Genomic DNA, 19,298 nt, shown 5'->3' with positions numbered 1-19,298 from the left:
GGTAACTTCAGGACAGAGAGAGAGAGAGAGAGCACAAACTGGAAGAGAGACACAGGTTAATACTGAATGAATCCTGGTGTCCAACACCCCTTCAGGGGCTTCTGGTTCGATTCCAAACAAATTCAGGTGTGTTTAGAACAGAGATAGATTTTCTGGGTCAGTTAATTTGTCTGACAGCTGCTGCTAAAGATCTGCCATGGCAGATTACTGAGGGCCAGTTAGTGCAAAGACTGGTTCTGTGTGACATCTTTTGCCTGCAAACACTGAGAAAAGATTATTTTCTGAATGAATGAAAAATAGCTGTTATTTTTAATGATGTTGCTTTATGCGTTATGAAAAGTATAGCAGTACCAGAATAAGTTTATGAGTTATAATGGTACTGTGTGACTGTATCGGTAAATAAATAATCCCATATGTCTAATTTACGAAAGTATCTCAACATGCTGCATTAACAACCATAGAACCGTCTGATTAGATTTAGCCCTGCATGGAACAATGCAATGGAACAAAGATGAAGACATTTTGCTTCTTTTTTTTATTTTAATGATGCCATATTTGGTATCTGGAAACTTATATGAGATCCAAGGCTTCAGATTCAGCTCATTATCTTGAATTGCTGTGATCATGTGGGGGAATGCAGAGTCTGTCAATTTACCAGTAAACTCAGTATAATTTACAATAACTCACTCAGAGATGCCTCCACTTTCCCTCCAACACAGACGCTGATAATGAACATCTTCCTTCACTGCAGCAACACGGTAATTGGTTTGTGCTGCTTGTTGATACATCAGCCAGAAGAGGGAGCTGCTCTATAAATAGAAACTATAAAAAAAAAAATAAATAAATAAATAAAATGAAACACTGATCCCTCTACAGCATCTCACTTTCATGTGAGTTGTTTTCTTGGACATATTTCTGAGGAGTGTGATGATTCCCTCACACTCAGCTGTCTTAAAATGTACCAAACACACCTGCTTTTTTTTTTTTTTTTGTGGTTGCCCTACATTGCCGTTTCTTTTTCCTTTTTTATTTTGTAAATGAATGCTAATTCCTGCTTTAAAACCAAATCCGAGCATCAATAATTCACCGAGGAATCTTCTCCAGGTCTGCTGCTGGTGATCAAATATAACCTGCCACAGTCAAACACATGTGAGCATGAATTAAATATGGATGCTGCTGCTGCTGCTGAGGCTCCAACGCTCAAAATAACTGACGGGGGTGACAGCTACAGAAAATACAAACAAAAAATAAACACATCATCCTAGTTTTTTTTAGAGAGATTTGCTAGAATGCATGCTCCGAGGTGGCTTCTGCAACCCCGTCCACGACAAAGTAGAGATGAAGAAAACTGTGAGTAAGAAAGGAAAGTAGTGATGGACTTGGTTTGGGAGAGACGGGACAGACGAGACAGGAGCGGAGCTCCGCTGGGGTTTGGTTGCAGTGGTGGGATGAGAGGGACGGGCTCCACCCCCCTGCTATAGTCTGACACCTGGTCTGCACTCTGTGTCAGTGGGAGCCGGCGCTGCGCTCCATCTGTGTCTAAATCAGAGCACGGGGCTTGGACTCGCACCTGAGGCCGACTCTCCGCCTGGGAGACGCAAACGAGGCGGGAATCAAATGAGGTGACACCCTCGAGCCAGGGAGTAGAACTGAGAGCAAGCAGAGACCAGTCGCAGTGGAGAGAGGATACACTCACAGAAGAAGAGGTCCTTTTCTTTCTTTCTTTTTTTTTTTTTCCCTTTCTGGAGGATGTAGACCTCCAAGGAGGCTGAAGGTTAAACAGTGAAGGGCACCAGACTCACGCATCATGTCCACAAACGCTCAGGACAGAGATCCTGACATTGAACTGTTTGTAAAGGTAAGCTGAAGCTATGATGGCGGTGCTCTCGAGACGACGCATCAGCAGAATCCTTGGGTCGAGCACCGCCGTGTGTGATGGAAAGCTGGCGTAACCTTATAGCAGAGGTCGGGTTACAGAGGCGCCGGCGCTCTGCGTTGACCCGGGACTGTTGTGACAGTGATACTGAAGCTGCTTGCTGATGGTGGGAAGCTCCCATCAGGCCACTGCTTCAGTCAAACTCTGCTCCTGGAGAATTATCTGAAGACACTGATATTTTTAGATTAAATTCAGCTCCGCATGTGGAGGTTCATTCGTCCCATTTAAGTCACTCACTCTGCTCTTTCATTTCTAACTCGGTTTTACATTTGCTCGGATTTCGTCGGTCAGAATGAATCCAGAGCTGATTTGTTTTGGAAGGGATTTATCCAGAGAGGGTTGTTTTGTTCGCTACTACAAGATGCGCTTCAGATCACCTGGGACACATGATGAGTCGACCTGAGGCGGTCGAGGTGGAGGCAGGTGGAACAGCTGATGCTGTGAGTTGGATGCAGGTGTGAAGCTGACTTCAGCCAAATCCAACTCCAAGGAAACCACTCTGAGACACACATCGTCTGCCTTTGTGCCTCAAATAAAACTATAATCCACAAACTTCACTCATTTAGAGAAAGCCATGACTATAGTGGTCACATTGCTAATATTACAAGTTATAATCTCACTATGCGGAGATGTGACCCAGATAGACGGAGGACTCGCCTACATGAGTCCTACATAGGTCTGAAGGGAGGCTTTGATTGTTTACGTCAGAATATTTAGGGTTTATTTTCAGACCAACAGGTCAGAGCCGCATTTTGCTCAGCGAGGCTGCTTTTTAGGATTTGAAAGGATTCATACAAGACAAAATGATACACTTCATTTCCTTCTAAATTAAAACCATTTGATTTTTCATCTTTCCCAAATCAATAAGATTTACTCAAAAACAGGGTTTATCATGTATAATCCCAGTACGATAATCTCATGAATGCTTAATAAGCATCAAATTCAGATTCAACAAAATTCCAATTGTTTTTTAAATGAGAAAACAAATCATAAAGTTGAGAGCGATGAAGCTCAGATTGGGCCTTAAAGGAGAAACTGCGGATACCAGCAGATTAAAACGAGCCTGTGTGGATTATACAGAATATAAATGTCAAACCTGTCTGGGTGGGGTAGGATGCTTTAAAAAGGGTTTTTAGAGGGTTATAGCAAATTTACTACCAAATAGTAGAATAAATAGGTCACCATTCATTTGGCCTTGACTCAACATTTCAGATTTGCTTCAATCTCCAGTCTGAGACTTTGACCTTTGGCTCACAACAAAAGGAACAAACTAAACAGAACAAACTTTTCTGATTGGTGTCAGTAGTTCGGAAGTTAATCTTCACATTTTGCAGCTTAATTGAGATAAAAACATGAGGAACGGTGTTGTTCCTGTGATGAACTGAGTGCGAGCGGACTGGTTTGGTGTGTGGAGTGTGTGTTTCCAGGAGACCCCCTCTCACCAATCCCATCGTTCAGCAGCTCCACATGCTTCACGCTCCCCGAGCCTGCAGGTCCAGTTGTGTGCGACGGCCTTTGTCCCCCATGTTCTAGATGCCGATTGGCTATTATCTGCGGGCTGTGTATTGTGTTACGGCCGTTCGGCCGAGCCTCGCCACAACAATGTGGAGACAGAAGCTGTGCGTGCAGCATGACTGCGCGCAAAGCATCAATGGCTGGCGCACATACAGTTGGCTCAGCTACTTTCAGACTGACGACTCTCTCTTTTTTTTTTCCCCCCCTCTTTCTTTCTGGTCTTTGCTCGGAGCCGTGCACAGTTTCCACGCAGCCTGCCTTGTGAAGCGGCTGCCGTCAGTCGGTAATGGAGAAATTGCGCTCATTTAAAGTTGTCTCCACGTTTCTCGGCTCTTTAAATAGATATGAAAATCATTAAAAGAGATACATGAGGGGCAGTGACTCCATTTGTGGAATCGTGCGCTGCCGCTTGCTGCCCGGCAGGTCATTGCTCTGAATTAGCCCGGTTGTGGGTCGGTGTGAGCGCAGGTCATGCCGCACGCCGCCCCAGAGGCCGCTGAACCGGCCGATGGAATCTCCATGCATAATTCAGCCGGTGGGTCAGGTGTCTCTGTTGGTGCTCAGCTCTTTATCTGTACATGCCGACACACGATATCACTGCGCGCCTGCAAGCCAGCGGCGGGGAGGAAGTGATTCTGCATGACGCCGCAGCCAGAGAGACCACTCACAGCTTTCAGGGTGAAAAAGACTGAATAAAACCCAACGTGGATTCTCAAACCACTCCACTGATTCTGCAGGCTCCAGAGGGTTTCACAGCGTTTGTCACGTTCGTCCATTCTTCCACTGGGGGTCATTTGAGGTTTAGTGTCCTGGAAGTGAGAAAATAATTTCCCTGGAATACACATTTGTTTAGATTAATTTGAAAAACGATTCTTGTCACTCACCCTAAAAAGAGGAGAATGCAGACGTCCACTGACGTTACATTTGAAAGAAATAATCTTATGTCATCAATGCATCGGTCAAAAAACAAAATACATTGAGGCTCTTGTTCATTAATACTTTACTTATGTCCTTATTTCCTGCCTGAATTGGGTTATGTTGCCAATCTATCTGTATAATATCCAGGCTGGGGTGAATATTCTACATTTTGTCTGACTTTTCCATTTCTCTGTCTTAAATTATTCATTATGCTAATCATGTACTGTCATGCATTGGATTTAATCCTCTATCTATACAGCATGGGGGGATTTACTGATCAGAGTTTCTGTAGTATTTCACTTTATGCAGTAACATCACATCACATCACATCACATCAGAGCTTCATTACTTATATAGCAAAATAACAACCTTTTAATCCAAATATGTTTTTAGAGAGTGAAGCGTGTAGTTTTATATCTTGCAGGACAGATAAGAGATGAAGATAGAGAGGTCACGTTCAGATGGTTTCAACATTTGCCGGGGAAAGATAGAGCTTATGTTAGATAAAGAGTGTTTTAGCTGCCAGACGCTCGGAGAGGAAGAAGCTTGGAGGATTCAGTGAAGGACATGGAGGTGTTGGTGAAACACCAGAGGACACAGTGACTCTGGAAGGGAGCGGCTGGAGAAGAGGAAATTAGACTCTTTATCAGAAATCCCTAAAAATAAACAAACAGCAAATAAAATGTGTGTCACCCTTTCCCTGAAGAAGGTCATCTGATCCCCTCTATCTTGAAAAGCTCGACGTGTTATTTGCACAAACAGCAAACATCTGGGTCCTTTGTGTCGCAGAGATAAAATGTGAAGAACACCTTATATTACGGTGTTGTGATCGATGAATACAAAGAATGAGAGTTTGAATGTGAAACTTCTCAAAGCTGTGTTTCTTTTCTTTATTTCTACCACCAGTTTTTTGACTTTCTGTTATGTGTGCAGGCTGGCAGTGACGGAGAAAGCATCGGGAACTGTCCCTTCTCCCAGCGCCTCTTCATGATCCTCTGGCTCAAAGGAGTCGTGTTCAACGTCACCACCGTCGACCTCAAGAGGTCAGGCTCACATTCATGTGGAAATCAATGACTCGTGGGCCAGAGGGTTCAGACCAGCAAATTATGCAATTATGTTTTAGCGTATGGAGAGAATCACTGAGGCAAAGAAGGCTTCAGAGCAAATTATTGTTCAAGAAGACTTGGGAGTTCATATTAGGGTTCACCTTGACTCACTGATTCTCATTTTTTCTATTACATCTGATTTGTTGTTTTTAGTCAACAGTAAACAGTGGCAGAGCTCCTGGATTTGCCCTGGAAGCACACAGAGAAACCTGTGTGTGTGTTTTTCCTTTGGCCTTGACGTCCTGCTCTCTGTGTGTTCCGAGCAGAAAACCGGCAGATCTGCACAACCTGGCTCCGGGGACGCACCCGCCTTTCCTGACCTTCAACGGAGAGGTCAAGACAGACATCAACAAGATCGAGGAGTTCCTCGAGGAAGCGCTCTGTCCACCAAAGTAATTCAGCTGGAAGGTTTTACAGCTCGGAGTGTGCGGTATCAGATTATACGGCAGACTGCTCACATCCTGTCCCAGACTGGATTTATTTACCTTCACCAACACAGCTGAAAGAACAGGAAACTCTTATGACCAGTAAAACACTGCCGTGTTTGATGAAGACTGACATTTCATTGCGAAAGCTTGTTGTTTATGGCTCCTGTATTGTCAGTTAATTCTTAAAAAAGGCTTATAAACAACTTGTATTGCTTAAAAAAAAAGTGAGTGTCATTCTAAAGAAACATCAGGGCAGGTGTGTGTGTGTGTGTGTGTGTGTGTGTGTTTGAGCATTTGCAGAGAAAAACCTCAGATTAACTAAATCTTTCGTTTATTGCCTGTAAAGTTTTTTACATTATAAATGGACCTTAGTGTGAGAGAGCGAGAGCGGCATGCGGCCAACTCCCTGTAACATGTTCTAAAAAAGCGAGGCCGGTCCCAGGCCAGGTGTTAATGCTATCCAGATGTTTCGCTCTCTGACTGCGTCTCCTGCCTCCTGTCTGCTCAGGTATCCCAAGCTGGCTGCCAGGCAGAGGGAGTCCAATACAGCTGGAAATGACATCTTTGCCAAGTTCTCAGCCTACATCAAGAACACCAAACCAGAAGCCAACGCTGGTGGGCTGCTCGCTCTGAGCCTTTTAAAGATTTTCAACCAGACAGACATTATTACAGTTCTCCACTAGGTGGCAGCACAGTCCAGTCCTCTGACAGCCAGACTCAGATACACTGCTGTGCTGCCACCTAGTGGCTTCATCATGCCACTTTCTCCCTTTTTGTTTTTAAACTGTGATCATAATTTGGTGTTCATGTCTTCAGTCCTAGAGAAAGGTTTAACCAGAGCCCTGAAGAAGCTGGATGACTACCTGAACAGCCCCCTGCCGGAGGAGATCGATGCAGACAGCATGGAGGAGGAGAAGGGCTCCAGCCGCTGCTTCCTGGACGGGAATGAACTCACTCTGGCAGACTGCAACCTGCTGCCGAAACTGCACATAGTCAAGGTAAACAGAAGGCAGAGGAAGTGTCACATTCAGCTCATTTGGGACATTATCAACATGCATTTGAGGTTATTTGAAGGAAAACATGTGCTATTAGAATGCTTTGCAGCCAGCTTGTGGTTTGAGTCGAGGGTCAGGGACCTTTCTGTGGAGAGTTTGCATGTTCTCCCTGTGCATGTGTGGCATTTCATTATGTTAATTAGCTCCTCCTGCAGCAGAGTCAGTCATGAGGAAAGTAGTGAGCACAACATGGGATTTGTTTTTAACTCCATCATGATCAGCTGATGATGCCACCTTAACTTAAACTTAAATCAGATAATATGCACAAATTAAAATCTACATATGCTTTCTCATAGTGAAATTCAGTGAATTTTAAAACAAAAGCTTCACACATCAGCGTGCACCTCATCCATTAATATTGAACCCTTTCATTTCCAAACTGCCGAGGACGGAGCAGGTTTGCCAGTATTAAAGGGATACTTCAACATTTTGGCAAATTGGCCCATTTAGCGCAATTCCTTAGTCATTTCAAACAGCATACTTACTTTTTTTGTGAGGGCGAGCTGTTGTTTATTCAGAGGTGAGTCGGGGAAGGTTTTCGGGACGGACACAATGGAAGTGGATGGTATTTTTGTTCCCCCTCGTCAAACTCATAAAATACACAATCCAACAACCCCAAAACACTTTGGTGGACACGTTATAATCCGTACATTCACTCCGCTGTGGAACACCAACAAATAATATTGTAGCGTTACGACACTGAAGCAAATACTGGGAACTACTTTTTCTTTTGAAATCACTACGCCCAGACGCCATGTAGTTCCGTCTTTGCAATCTTCGCATAAACAACTCAATCTCGTAATTTTGCATTAATATTTCACAGCGTAGTGAATGTGTGGATTATAACGTGTCCACCAAAGAGTTTTGGGGTTGTTGGATTCTGTATTTGATGAGTTTGACGAGGGGAAACAAAAAATACCATCCACTTCCATTGTGTCCGTCCTGAAAACCTTGACTAAGGAATTGTGCTAAATGCGCCAATTTGCCGAAATGTTGAAGTATCCCTTTAAACGAAGAAATGGTAAATGGACTACACTTGTATAGCACTTTTACCCTGCATGACAGAGCCCAAAGCGCTTCACACTGCAATATCACATCACCCTTTCACACCATACTGGGTGGTGGTAAGCTACTATTGTAGCGACAGCTGCCCTGGGGCAGACTGACGGAAGCGAGGCTGCCAATCTGCGCCATCGGCCCCTCCAACCACCACCAACCATTCGCTCTCACAACTTTCACACTAGGCAAGGTGGGTGAAGTGTCTTGCCCAAGGACACAACACTAGTTTTACACCTGTGGGAGCGGGGATCGAACCGCCAACCTTCCGGTCGACCCGCTCTACCAACTGAGCTACTGTCGCCCCCGAAATGTAGAAATGTATGTTCGATAGAGTATTTTCTTTTTTTTAATGGAACAAAGCCTCTTGGCAGTAAGTGTTCTGTCATTGGGGCACATTTGTGAGAAAGATGTGTCGATGAGCTGCAGAGCTGAATGTGTTTTGTGCCCACTAAATGTTCTTTTCCGCTGCCAAATGCTGTGTCTCTGTTTGGTGGATTGGATTATTAAAGGCTAAACAAACACGACATGTTGGCAGTTTAAGAATTTATTTATTTCCAGCCTCCATAGCATGTGGAACCGAGGTGTCAAACATAAGGCCCATGGACATAATCTGGCCCACTTGAGCCTCCAATCCGTCCTGGCAAATCTGCTCACACACTTTGCTGTCGTCTGGAGTCCAGTCTCATTGTATAAGGATAAATGAATTATGACCAAGAAGCTGCAAAACAGTTTAAACCAGTGTTTATGCAGACTTTATGTTTCATTGGCCTAAATATAAATTGCATGCTACTTCTAGTTAAACTCTGCTAACGCTACCTGGTGAAGATAAACAAAGACGACCTGTTGCTTGCTTTGCAGTGATTGGCTAAAATCCAACTTCAGCTTTAAAGAGCATGAAAGCACATAATCCCCAGAGTCTGAGAGGACAAGTGGACTCACACTATGACAGTAAAATGTCTTCTTAGGCAGATGTAGACGATGGATAAAAGGCTATGTCCAGTGTTTGGAAAGCAATATATGCATTACTTTCCCAACACTGGTTGTTTCCCTTGAACTGCCTGCATTCAGCTTATAAACTTAAAGAACTGCAGTTCCAGTGATGCTGTTTCTATGACTTTCCATTCAGCTTGTTCTGTGTCTCTTGTCTTCACACTACATATCACTCACTGCTGTTTTACTCCTGTCTCACATTGCACGTTGCCTCGGAGCACTCACCACAAGTAACGATTGCAATTTCCGTCGCCACATCTTCGTCTTCTGCAATGTTTTCCACACAAGATTCTGATTGAGAGACACGTCCAACACTTTTGAGAGCAAGTACGGACGTAATGCTGTTTCCCTGGTAATACACTCTCAAGACCTAACAGTGTGTGTGTGTATGGAGGACAGGCAGCTGCTCCTGCCTGCAGAGTCTGCATGTCGCCGGTCGCCTAGCGGTGCCCGGCGTTGCGCCCCCCCCCCCCCCCCCCCCCCCCCGCCGGTCTTGTGCCAGTGTGAACTTTCTTAATGCTCCAGCAGCCTTCAGGCAGTAACTCACCTGCTGAGTGAATACTCAGACACCCATGGGCATTGTCACACAACGCTCATATTTACGAGCTGAAAAAGCCATAAATATGGCAAGTTGATGGAGCGAAGGTTAGAAAAACTGGACGACTGGAGCAATTCATCAAGTAGCACCTCCTGGAAGGTAAAGCTCAAAACATGAAAAACAGTTCGACGGAGGACGGATGGGACGGTTTGGTTCACGGTGTTACAGCTTTGCCATCTTTTCCAGGTTGTTGCGAAGAAGTACCGCAGCTACGACATCCCCACGGAGATGACGGGCGTGTGGCGGTACCTGAAGAACGCCTACACGCGGGACGAGTTCACCAACACCTGCGCCGCCGACGCGGAGATCGAGACGGCCTACAAGGACGTGGCGAGGAGACTGGCCAAGTAGCCGGCCCGAGCAGAGCTCAGACAGGAGCAGCCGCTCGTGAACACACACGTGAACCGACCGTCTTCCGAGTCCCAGGAAACCCAAGATTTTTGTCTGTCGTATTAAACAGGTCAGATGTCTGCGCCGGGAGGCAGTTTAAACTCTCGCGCCGCCTCACGGCTCCAGATTTGATGGATTTCAGAAATCCAGAGCGCGCATGGTATTTCAATCAGCGCACAGCAGACACGGCTAAACAGAGGTGGAGCGGGAGATAAATCAAACACGTTCAACTTGATTCGGGTTCAAATTTTGCTGCTATGAAACTTCTGACATAACTCTTTCGCTCAAACACGATTGTGTCTGTCTGTATTTATTCATCATAACACAAAGCTCCCTTTCATACGCTCTCCAGCGCTCAGCCAAACATTTTACTAGCTGCTGATGTCAAGGTCGTTCACTTTATTTATTCCCGAGCCCACAGAAGTCTAGTCTGACTCCAGTGTTTATGATCAAGCCCTGGCTCCCGGGGAGACACCTTCATTCATCTCAGATCCATGATTGATGCTAATTGTTTGCCGAATATGACCGTTCCAATCTGTGCTTTCGCTTCATTCATTACCACGGATGTCATTTTTCCTTGAGCTCATAAGTATCCTGAAGCCCCTCTCCCGATTCTGTATGTTTGATTTTTAAGAGAGTTTAATTTAAGTATAAGTTCATATGCTGATTCAAAGGAAGAAAACTCGAGGCATTAGAACAGCCTTCTTTTCAATATCCTGAATGTGGTTTTAAGCTGTATGAAATATGAAAAATCCTCAGCCATGTGCCTTTATTTGGAAGTATCAGAAATCCATGCCAATGTCACCGATGGATTACTTCTGAAAAATGTATCGCAGCCCGAGCTAAGACTTTTGTTTTGCCTCTAGCTGTTAGTGTTCAGTCCAGGTATTGATTTTGTCTCGAGTTACACATGATATTATAAATGGGGAGAGTATTTATTTAGCAGCTCCAATCAGGCCTGATTAGGCAGGGCCATTAGCGCTGCGATGAAAAGCGCCTTCCAGGCCGGGACCGTGATGGTCAGGAGCCCTGCCCCGCAGCCCCTTCATCAGAAACACATTTCCTCCGCTCGGCGGCGCCCGTCAACATCCGCAGCCTACAAGTTAAAGTTCAAAAGTTTCATTGTCCAAGCAGGAGGAGGATGGAAATTTGTCTCTGGGCTTATCGTCTTTGGCTTGTTGTCAGGCTGCAACTATAGCGAGACTTCCTTGAAGAACCGTGAGGCTCTTGTGTGGTTTGGACAAACACATGATATGAAATTGGAGCATGATGACTGAGAGGCTTGCTCACTGCAAAGCTCTGCAAATAAAATAATATTTTCACAGATCGGCTTCTGCCTTTTTCTTTTCTTTTCCAGCTCGGTGATCAATCAACACCCGAACCGCTCAGGTTGTCAGGGAGGCGGAAGGCGATAGCAGAAAGGTGCCGGAGGATCCTGGCTCCCAAAAAAAGGGTTAAGCGTGTCCGACTGGCTGATCGAATTCAGCGGTGCGGGTCTCTTTCTCAATCCATCCCAGAAAGAGACAGCGAGAGAGAGGGAGGGAGGGAGAGAGGGAGGGAGGGAGAGAGAGTGATGACCGTTGACAGGCTTAAATAGAGGCTTCCATGCCAGGGATCAAACGCCATCCCTCTTCTCCACTCTCTCATTAAGACGGAAAACCCGAGCGCCGCCATCCGATCTGTCTCCATTTTTCCTCAAAGGAGTCTAACTTGAAAGATCTGCGCCTGTCGGATTTACAATGGTGGGCGAGCGGTGTTTACCGAGAGGCGGGCTTGCCAGAAACAACAGTCAAAGAAAATAAATGGAGCCTGCCTCGTGTTTCCACAGGAGTAAGGAAATATGGAGCGAGACTTGTGCCTTGCTGTTTGGTAATTAGTACCTAAACATCCCTGTCCTTGGATCCCATCGCTCACATCCAACATTTCTGCGAGCTGGATAATATACAGTGGAGCATTAGCGTCAAACACGTCTGCTCATGGGCCCTGGCACGCCACATTAATCTGTTATTACACTCCCTGTGGATCCAGCAGTCGCTGGCCTTGGCTTGGCCACCGTAGCGCAGCCATAGGCTGACAGGGGGACTCACACACACACACACACACACACACACACACACACACACACACACACACACATACACACACACAGCGCACTTTTATAGCCAGGTTTACTAAACCTTTTCAGCTCAGGCATAAATTGTGTAAATTGAGTCTTGCTTTGAGACCCGAGCTGATTAAAACAAACTGGTGTGTTTGACGTGTGAGGACCCACCAGAAATAGAGCTGTGATCCAATTAAAGGCCAGACCCATAGTTTAAGAAATACTGCCGTGCAGACCTCAGTGCAGGAACAAGTGTGATTTAGCTGCTGGTGCTTCGGAGAGACGGACTATATGTTTCAGCCGGAGGCTAAATGTACCTTTTCTTTCTGTGCCTGCTTTTAAAGTGCAGTTGCAGAGGAGAGAGAGAGTGTTTTAGTGAGTTATCTCAAACTATTTGGACTTCTTTACCCTGGGATTTCTTTTTATTTGCACTTTTTTTGTGTCATGGTATAAATTCAAGCGACTCAGTGCATGTTTTTGTGCCCTGCCGCAGTCTAAAAACACTTTTCTCTGAATGAACGTTCATCTCATTAAGCATAGTTTCCAGAGAAACATAGATAAACCCAATGCATACTTTCAATTCCACCGAATATGATGTGAAAAAATATAATGCAACATGATATCATACAGTGCGGTTTGATCTAATATGACAAAATACAATACAAGTGGAATTGATTAAACATGATCCAAGTTGCTTTGAGAGAAGCTCTGATTAGATATAATATATATTCTGATATGGTCTGATTCGAGCGAATTCAGTTCAGTGGGACACAAAATGATACCATTCTGCACGGTTCGACAGCGATCCTTAACTTGGGGTTTATTTTAAAAGAAAATTAACGGAAATTTCTGCATGAAGATGCACACGTGATGCTTCTCTGTTAGAAAGACCAGCAGATGGCCGGAAAGGTGTTGGATTTATTGATATCCTTTCGGTACAGAGCAGTGAAGAGGTTTAAGAAAAGGTCCTCTGTGTTTTTCAGAGAGTGACAGGTAGTTTCTCTGCAGGATGTGAACGTGACACTCAGGTCAGATCAGACAGAATAAACATGATAACAGTAAAAATCATCTGTCTGACACACGGCGTCCTCGAGGCCTCGCCGGGGAAGCGTCTAATCAGAGCAGAGGAAGCCTGCAGTAACAGTAGATGGTGTTTAAGAGAGACAGAGTCCTCGTCCCCCTCTGAGGCGCGGAGCATCTCGGAGAGTATCCGGTTCCTTTCAGGTCCCCCGGCCCTCCTCTGCTCGCCTGCCCTCTGAGGTTTGAGTGACGTGCGGTGAGGCGTGATGGGGGATTATTGATCTGCCCGGCGCGCGCCTGCGGTTTTCGGCGTAAGACTGACGACCTCAGCAGAGAGAGGTCTTGGCACGAGCCGGGCCCCGGTATTAGATCAGTGGAAGGAGCCGCCGCCGAGGCCGGGACAGGCCTGTCGTGGCCTCGTATGTGGCCCGTTTGAGCTCCGAGCCAGGTGATCAAGACATCATTTAAATAATCAGGCCCCATTTTGGGCAGAAGATAACAATAAACATATCTGATTGGAGTTTTTTTGGAGAGGAGTCACAGGAGTCGAGTAACCATGTCTGCAGACAGCAGAGCCAGAGGTATTTATGCTCTCGGTTAGATCTTCTGGTTAGAGGTTTGGGTTCCAGTCGCGAACCACATGAAATAATCCTGGTTCACTGGAGAAGGATGTGGACACTGTGCTAATTATGTGAGATGATGATGTCAGGTATTGATACCTGCCAGCGAGCCAGAACTTTCCCCCCCGTTCCAGAGTATATAACCGCAGCGCGGCGACCACACCGGCTATACGACCGCACTCGCATCCACATGTCGGACATGTCTGGATCCTCGGCAGGCCTCACACATCCGCACTGTCAGGCGGGCGCTCACTTTATCACTCATAGTTGTAAATCATCGTTTCGCCTGCAGGAAACACGCAGCATTTTATTTTCCAGTCATAAACCATAAAACCTTCCTCTAACACGAGTTATGATCCTTGGAGACAGAGGGGATGAATGTCTAAAGCAGAACCAGACACGATGGCGGGCATCCTTCATCCCCTTTTTATAAAAAAATCTTTTTTTTCTTCTTAATATTTCGCCTGGCATCTCGGCTCGGCCTCTCCGTCCTGCATGGATTTTCCCAAAAAGCCTCAGCATGATCTAAATGTCACCGGGGTCGTAAGTCACTGGGCTGTGAACTGCATCATTGTGACCGCCCTGAATCGCCAGTCCATTAGTTCTCAATTAACACCCGCCTGATAAAGTTTTAACAACCCTTCATCTGACAGGAGGAACACACTGAGCTCCTTCATGCTTGGTTGCAGCCAAAGATGGGGCCCCTGCCCAAATTTTTGAAATTTTATTGCCTGGCTGAAACCTATGGAAAAGGCCTGTTTTGCATGAATATTTGGCACCGAGCTGAGGTTTGCCCCGTCTTATGTTCTGTACGCTCAGTGGCGCTGCAACAGTTTGCCATTTTCTGACAGTTGAGATGGTGTATAATTTGAAACACTGACATGAAGAGAGCTCCTTTGGACAAAGAGGCCTTTTGTTTGTGTGTTTGGTCGCTCTCCATGGTCCTGACACTTGCATTTTCACAGTAATTCCCTTTTTTTTTCCTCTTCTTCTTCTTCAGACAGTGTGGCCAGTATCAAATTGCATAATCTGAACTGGCAGAAGTCTTTAAATGTAGGTAGTTTAACTTTCATAAGCGGACTTTCTTTGAGGCACATTTCACTTAGCATCAAACGGTTTGGTGGAATCGAATGTTTCCAACTCGGGGCGAAAGGCACGGGGCGCGCTTTAATCTCGTGATGAATGGATGCTGGTGCAGGCTGACTTGCCGCCGAGCATGTCTGCGAGGGTTCTGGGCCGCTGCCTGGATGCGGTTCGCCTGTCGGTTGATCATTTCTTTTATTGCAGGTCAAAACACAACTTGTCTCTTACAACATCGTCCATGTGAAGGGGCGAACAGCTCTTCAGGGCTGGCATTCGTTTAAATGTGCAGAGCTGGAACTCCTGCAAAAGCCTTACTAACATAATAAGATCGAGTTTGGCTCCATGCAGCACTTCTTTGGCTCTATGGAACGCCGTATAGGTGGGCCCCTCGCTCAGGTCCCCATGGGTGGACTTAAAAAAAAGCCACTAGAGTGCGCCAAAGTACACAGTTATTGTTGTCACAGTTCGAGACTCTCTGGGGTGGCAACAAGGAGGGGCCACTTACAATCAGACTGCATTAAAAGAAGCTGCGTGGATTCCAGCTGAGGTCCAGACTGGGCTCAATCACAGCCTCAGATCGGTCTGAGCTCAGGTATCATCAGATAACGCAGAGTTCAGGGAGGTCGAGGCTTCGTGCTGATTCCACAGTCAGGGCCCTCCCCACTGGAGAGCCCATTCGCCTGGAGTTTATCCTGGGACTAAATGAGAAATCAAGATGCGTGTACACACACACACACACACACACACACACACACACACGCACACACACACACACACTCAGTCAGCACACAGCCCTGTTAGTGGAGACGGAAACATAGGAAGAGATATACAGCTCTGTGAGTGGTATGAGACCCTCGAGGATCACTTCCCGCCTGAGCTGCTCCTCTGAAACGTTTGTAGAGGTCAAGTAAACAGTTTGTATTTGGCTGTCAGATGTCCGTGTGTGTGTGTGTGTGTGTGTGTGTGTGAGATGTGTGCATGTGTGCGCAGGCCTATGAATGAAGTAGTTTTGTCTCCTCATAAACTCCTGTTTGTATTCCTCTCTCTTGAATTGCATAATATAAGGAAGAAAGTGTCGTCCTGCTGCAAAACTACTTAAGACCGGGTATAAAAATCAAGCGTACATCATCGCTGGCATCGTGTTCAACCACCAACTTTAACAGGGGCTAGAGAAGTTAGAAGCTAGAGAAGAAAACAACAACAACAAAAGCTGAATACCAGCCCTTCTCAGATGAGTGTGCCCCTCTGCCGCTGCCTCTCCCGTGCATGCAGGACATTATGCTAATTTCCCCGGGTGTCTGGGTCCCGCTGCTCCTCCGGAGTTCATTATTATAATTGCTAGACATGGCTGAGAACGCCGAGAATGTGAACCTGAAACCAGCGGGAGCTTTTTTCCACGCAATCTATATTCAGGGAAATCCCGAGAATGTTCCCAATCTGAACCTTAAAAAAACACATGGGGATGGTGTAGCTCTCGCCCCCCCCCCCCCCCCCCCCCCCCCCCCCCCCCCCACCACCACCAACTCCTGTTTCTGCGTGCGTACGTGTTCATAGGCACACTTAGATTGGCTCTATTATGTCTTGGAATAATGTAAAACAGCTTCACTCCGCTTCTCCCTGTCTCTGTTTCTGTCTCCATGTCTTTTTTTTTTTTTTTTTTTTTTTTGTAGCGTGTAGCTTTGAAATGCAGCCATGGCAGCCGCAGTAGTAATCTGAAAGAGCGAGCCGCGCAGGGGCCCCCATCCTCGTGTTGACCCTCAGCCCCGAAGACTGGGGACGACACCAGCGAACATGCTTCCTGCACATAACACGTTCAGATCTCCCCTTGTTAGCAGTTCCAGAGGAGACTAAACAAGCGGTGACTGCTAAAATGTGCTCGGAGAATTAAGAGTGTACTCTGTGGTGGGCCCTTCATATTGAAAAAGACGTGGAAATGTAATCCGAATACCCGGAAAATATGGTGAAAAACCTTTTTAAATTAAATATCCTCTATAAACAACTTCAGTTGCCTGGCTACATTTTCCCACACTCAGGGTGTGTTCTCACTTTGGCTCCATCGAAACAAAATGCGGTGGGACGGCTCTGTGAGCATGGCTCCTCCGAGATGACTGAATGCTGCTATTCAAACCGAAAAAGAAACTCAAGACCGGCGATTAATGCATAAATGTGGCACCGACTTCTGATTTAACCGAACTAGAAAGACAGCAGAGAGTAGAGCAGAGGACCTCCCTGGTTTGATTCAGGCTTTTGGGATGATTGGTTAAATATATGAATCCTCTCTAAGTGGAGTTTGCATTTGCTTTCCAGGCATTTTCTTTGTTGAGTTTGCATGTTATCCCTGTGCATGTCTGGGTTTTCTCTAATAGCCCATAAAACATAGGTTTGAGGTTAATCGGTGACTCTAAATTGCTCTTAATCTGTCTTGTGATGGACTGGGGAGATGTTCAGGGTGTGCACCCTGCTGTCAGGATCAGAAGGTTGCAGGTTTGATTCCCTATCTGTTCTCACGTCAGAGATACGGAACCCCAAACTGCTTGAACTACTGAGTGCCTTGCTTGGCGGCCGCCTCCACGTGGTGAAAAAGCACTTTGTAAGTGAAATCCATTTACCACTTCAGCAGGATAAACCGCTGCAGAGGATGGATGGTTGAGCATTAAGGCGTTTTCCTTCTAGGTTGTTTTGCTCAAGAAAGAAATTCCTTCAGTTTGGCTGCTTTAAACGTTTTACAGGCTCCTTGTCGACTCTCCACCACCACAATAATCCCACGGCTTCGTTTACCCAAGCACACAGTATTATTATAAGTTATGAAAACTCGGTTGCATAAAGTCTTTCATAAATGTGTTTTGTTTACATTTTTTTTCTTTTTTTTTTTTTGCTTGGATTGTGAAAGTGCTGACGTTCACGCAGAGCAAGCCAAACGTAAAGAGGTGACCTTTTATTCTTTGACAGCTTCGTTTCAGGGAACTTGTGCAAGTTGCAATATGTGTGTATTTATATGTGCGACGACCAGAATGAAAGTTTCACCCGCCCCTTTAAATCAACATCAAACCTGGGGTCATTAAGTTACAAAATTCCTATTTTATTCTTAAAATAAACAAATGTACAATCACAATGCCAATTTCACTCACTGTTGTCAGGTCTGTTTGTCCCTTTAAAAAAAAAAACAACAAAAAAAAAAGAAACCTCATGATCTTTATGAAAAAGTACCAGCAAAAATCCGTCAGAGTCGATTTCCTGACAAGTGTTCATGAGAGGAAGCATAGCAACAGGAACAACAATGGAAACAGGTCAACTTTACATAGGAGAAAGGTAAAGTACAATTCCTGGATATTATACATGTTGATCATTAAATAATACAAGGTTTTTATGACAGTTCGTACGCAACATTAAAAAAAAAAAAAAAAAAAACTCAAAAAAGATGTTTGAAGGACTGAAAAGAGAAAAAAACAAGACAAACAAAAGCAGATGAGGGTAAAAGAGTGAGATGTCAGTGCTGCGTTGACGTGTAAACAGTTTTTTAAAAGACCATTTGCTGCTCAAGAGTCTGAGAGAAAGAAGCAGATTAAATAAAAGTCCAACAGATGTGCATAGTTGCCATGGGGACGCGGGATATAATTGCAATTTGGAAAAAGCTATAAAGTCACGACACTGTAGAAAAAGGTTTTTATTTGCTTTCTTGTGTTACACTGTAACAGCAGAAACACTTCGGGTTGGGGCTGAAGAGGTCGGGGAAATGCAGCGTGACATGTTCACTTCCATTAACCGGGTTCAGAACATCCTCTGCGTGCAAACGGCCAATGAAAAGCCTCAAGTCTGATCCTTGGACGGCGCTGTGTTTTTCTCAGCTTTTTCAAATTGGGGTTATTATATTACCTACGTGCATCGAATATCAGATTGTATGAGAGATTTTTTTTTCCTTCTTTTAAATAAAGCTCCCTCTTTTTTAAAAAAAAAAAAACAAATACCAACTGCCTTGGAAGATCAGATTCAACTCCAATGTAAATGGCCTGTTTGGCCAAGTGTTATCCATTCTGCGTGTGTGTGTGTGTGTGTGTGAGACTCCAGTGGCGTTATATCTGCGCCGAGCACCAAAAACCACGAGCCCTGCTGGCAGCCAGCCGCAAGTGCTGCTCGAAATAAAACAAGAAATAAGTGCTTTATGAAACAAACATACACAAGTCTCCCATATTTTTTGGTTACCAGTTTGCTGCCAGCAGCTGAATCCAATCACTTCACTTCTTCTTCTTCGGTTTTTGCACTTTTTTTTTTTCTCCCCTCTCATAGCAATTTCAATCTCAGACCTCCCCTCAGGCCGGGGCCGCAGAGCGATTTCAGGCTGCGACAGCGGTCGGCGAGGAGGAGGAGGAGGAGGAGGAGGGTACGGATCTGTTTGGTAAACCATGCCAACAAAAGCATTAAAAAAAAAAAAAAAAAGAAAATAAATAAAAGTGGAAGGAATGTCACAGCCTCTTTTGCCTT

The 19,298-nt window shown here is 45.3% G+C and overlaps 1 protein-coding gene across 1 annotated transcript; it reads left to right on the top strand.

Moving 5' to 3' along the window:
* The first annotated feature begins 1,807 nt into the window (after positions 1-1,807).
* On the top strand, positions 1,808-9,956 carry clic5b (chloride intracellular channel 5b). The gene is made up of 6 exons (XM_030109684.1): positions 1,808-1,858; positions 5,303-5,412; positions 5,742-5,867; positions 6,412-6,518; positions 6,720-6,901; positions 9,792-9,956. Exons 1-6 carry the CDS (start codon positions 1,808-1,810, stop codon positions 9,954-9,956), a joined length of 741 nt encoding a protein of 246 aa, XP_029965544.1.
* The last annotated feature ends 9,342 nt before the right edge of the window (positions 9,957-19,298 follow it).

This window comes from Salarias fasciatus, chromosome 15 (assembly GCF_902148845.1).
Source record: "Salarias fasciatus chromosome 15, fSalaFa1.1, whole genome shotgun sequence".
Taxonomy (NCBI): Eukaryota; Metazoa; Chordata; class Actinopteri; order Blenniiformes; family Blenniidae; genus Salarias; species Salarias fasciatus.
This window is presented reverse-complemented; position numbering and strand designations above follow the sequence as displayed.

What these genes read in the sequence shown, in the direction of transcription:
- clic5b (XM_030109684.1), top strand. Translation starts at nt 1,808, where the DNA reads ATGTCCACAAACGCTCAGGACAGAGATCCTGACATTGAACTGTTTGTA. An exon ending in GAAGCGCTCTGTCCACCAAA is followed by an intron (nt 5,868 to 6,411) that starts GTAATTCAGCTG and finishes CTGTCTGCTCAG; the next exon opens with GTATCCCAAGCTGGCTGCCA. An exon ending in CAAACCAGAAGCCAACGCTG is followed by an intron (nt 6,519 to 6,719) that starts GTGGGCTGCTCG and finishes TCATGTCTTCAG; the next exon opens with TCCTAGAGAAAGGTTTAACC.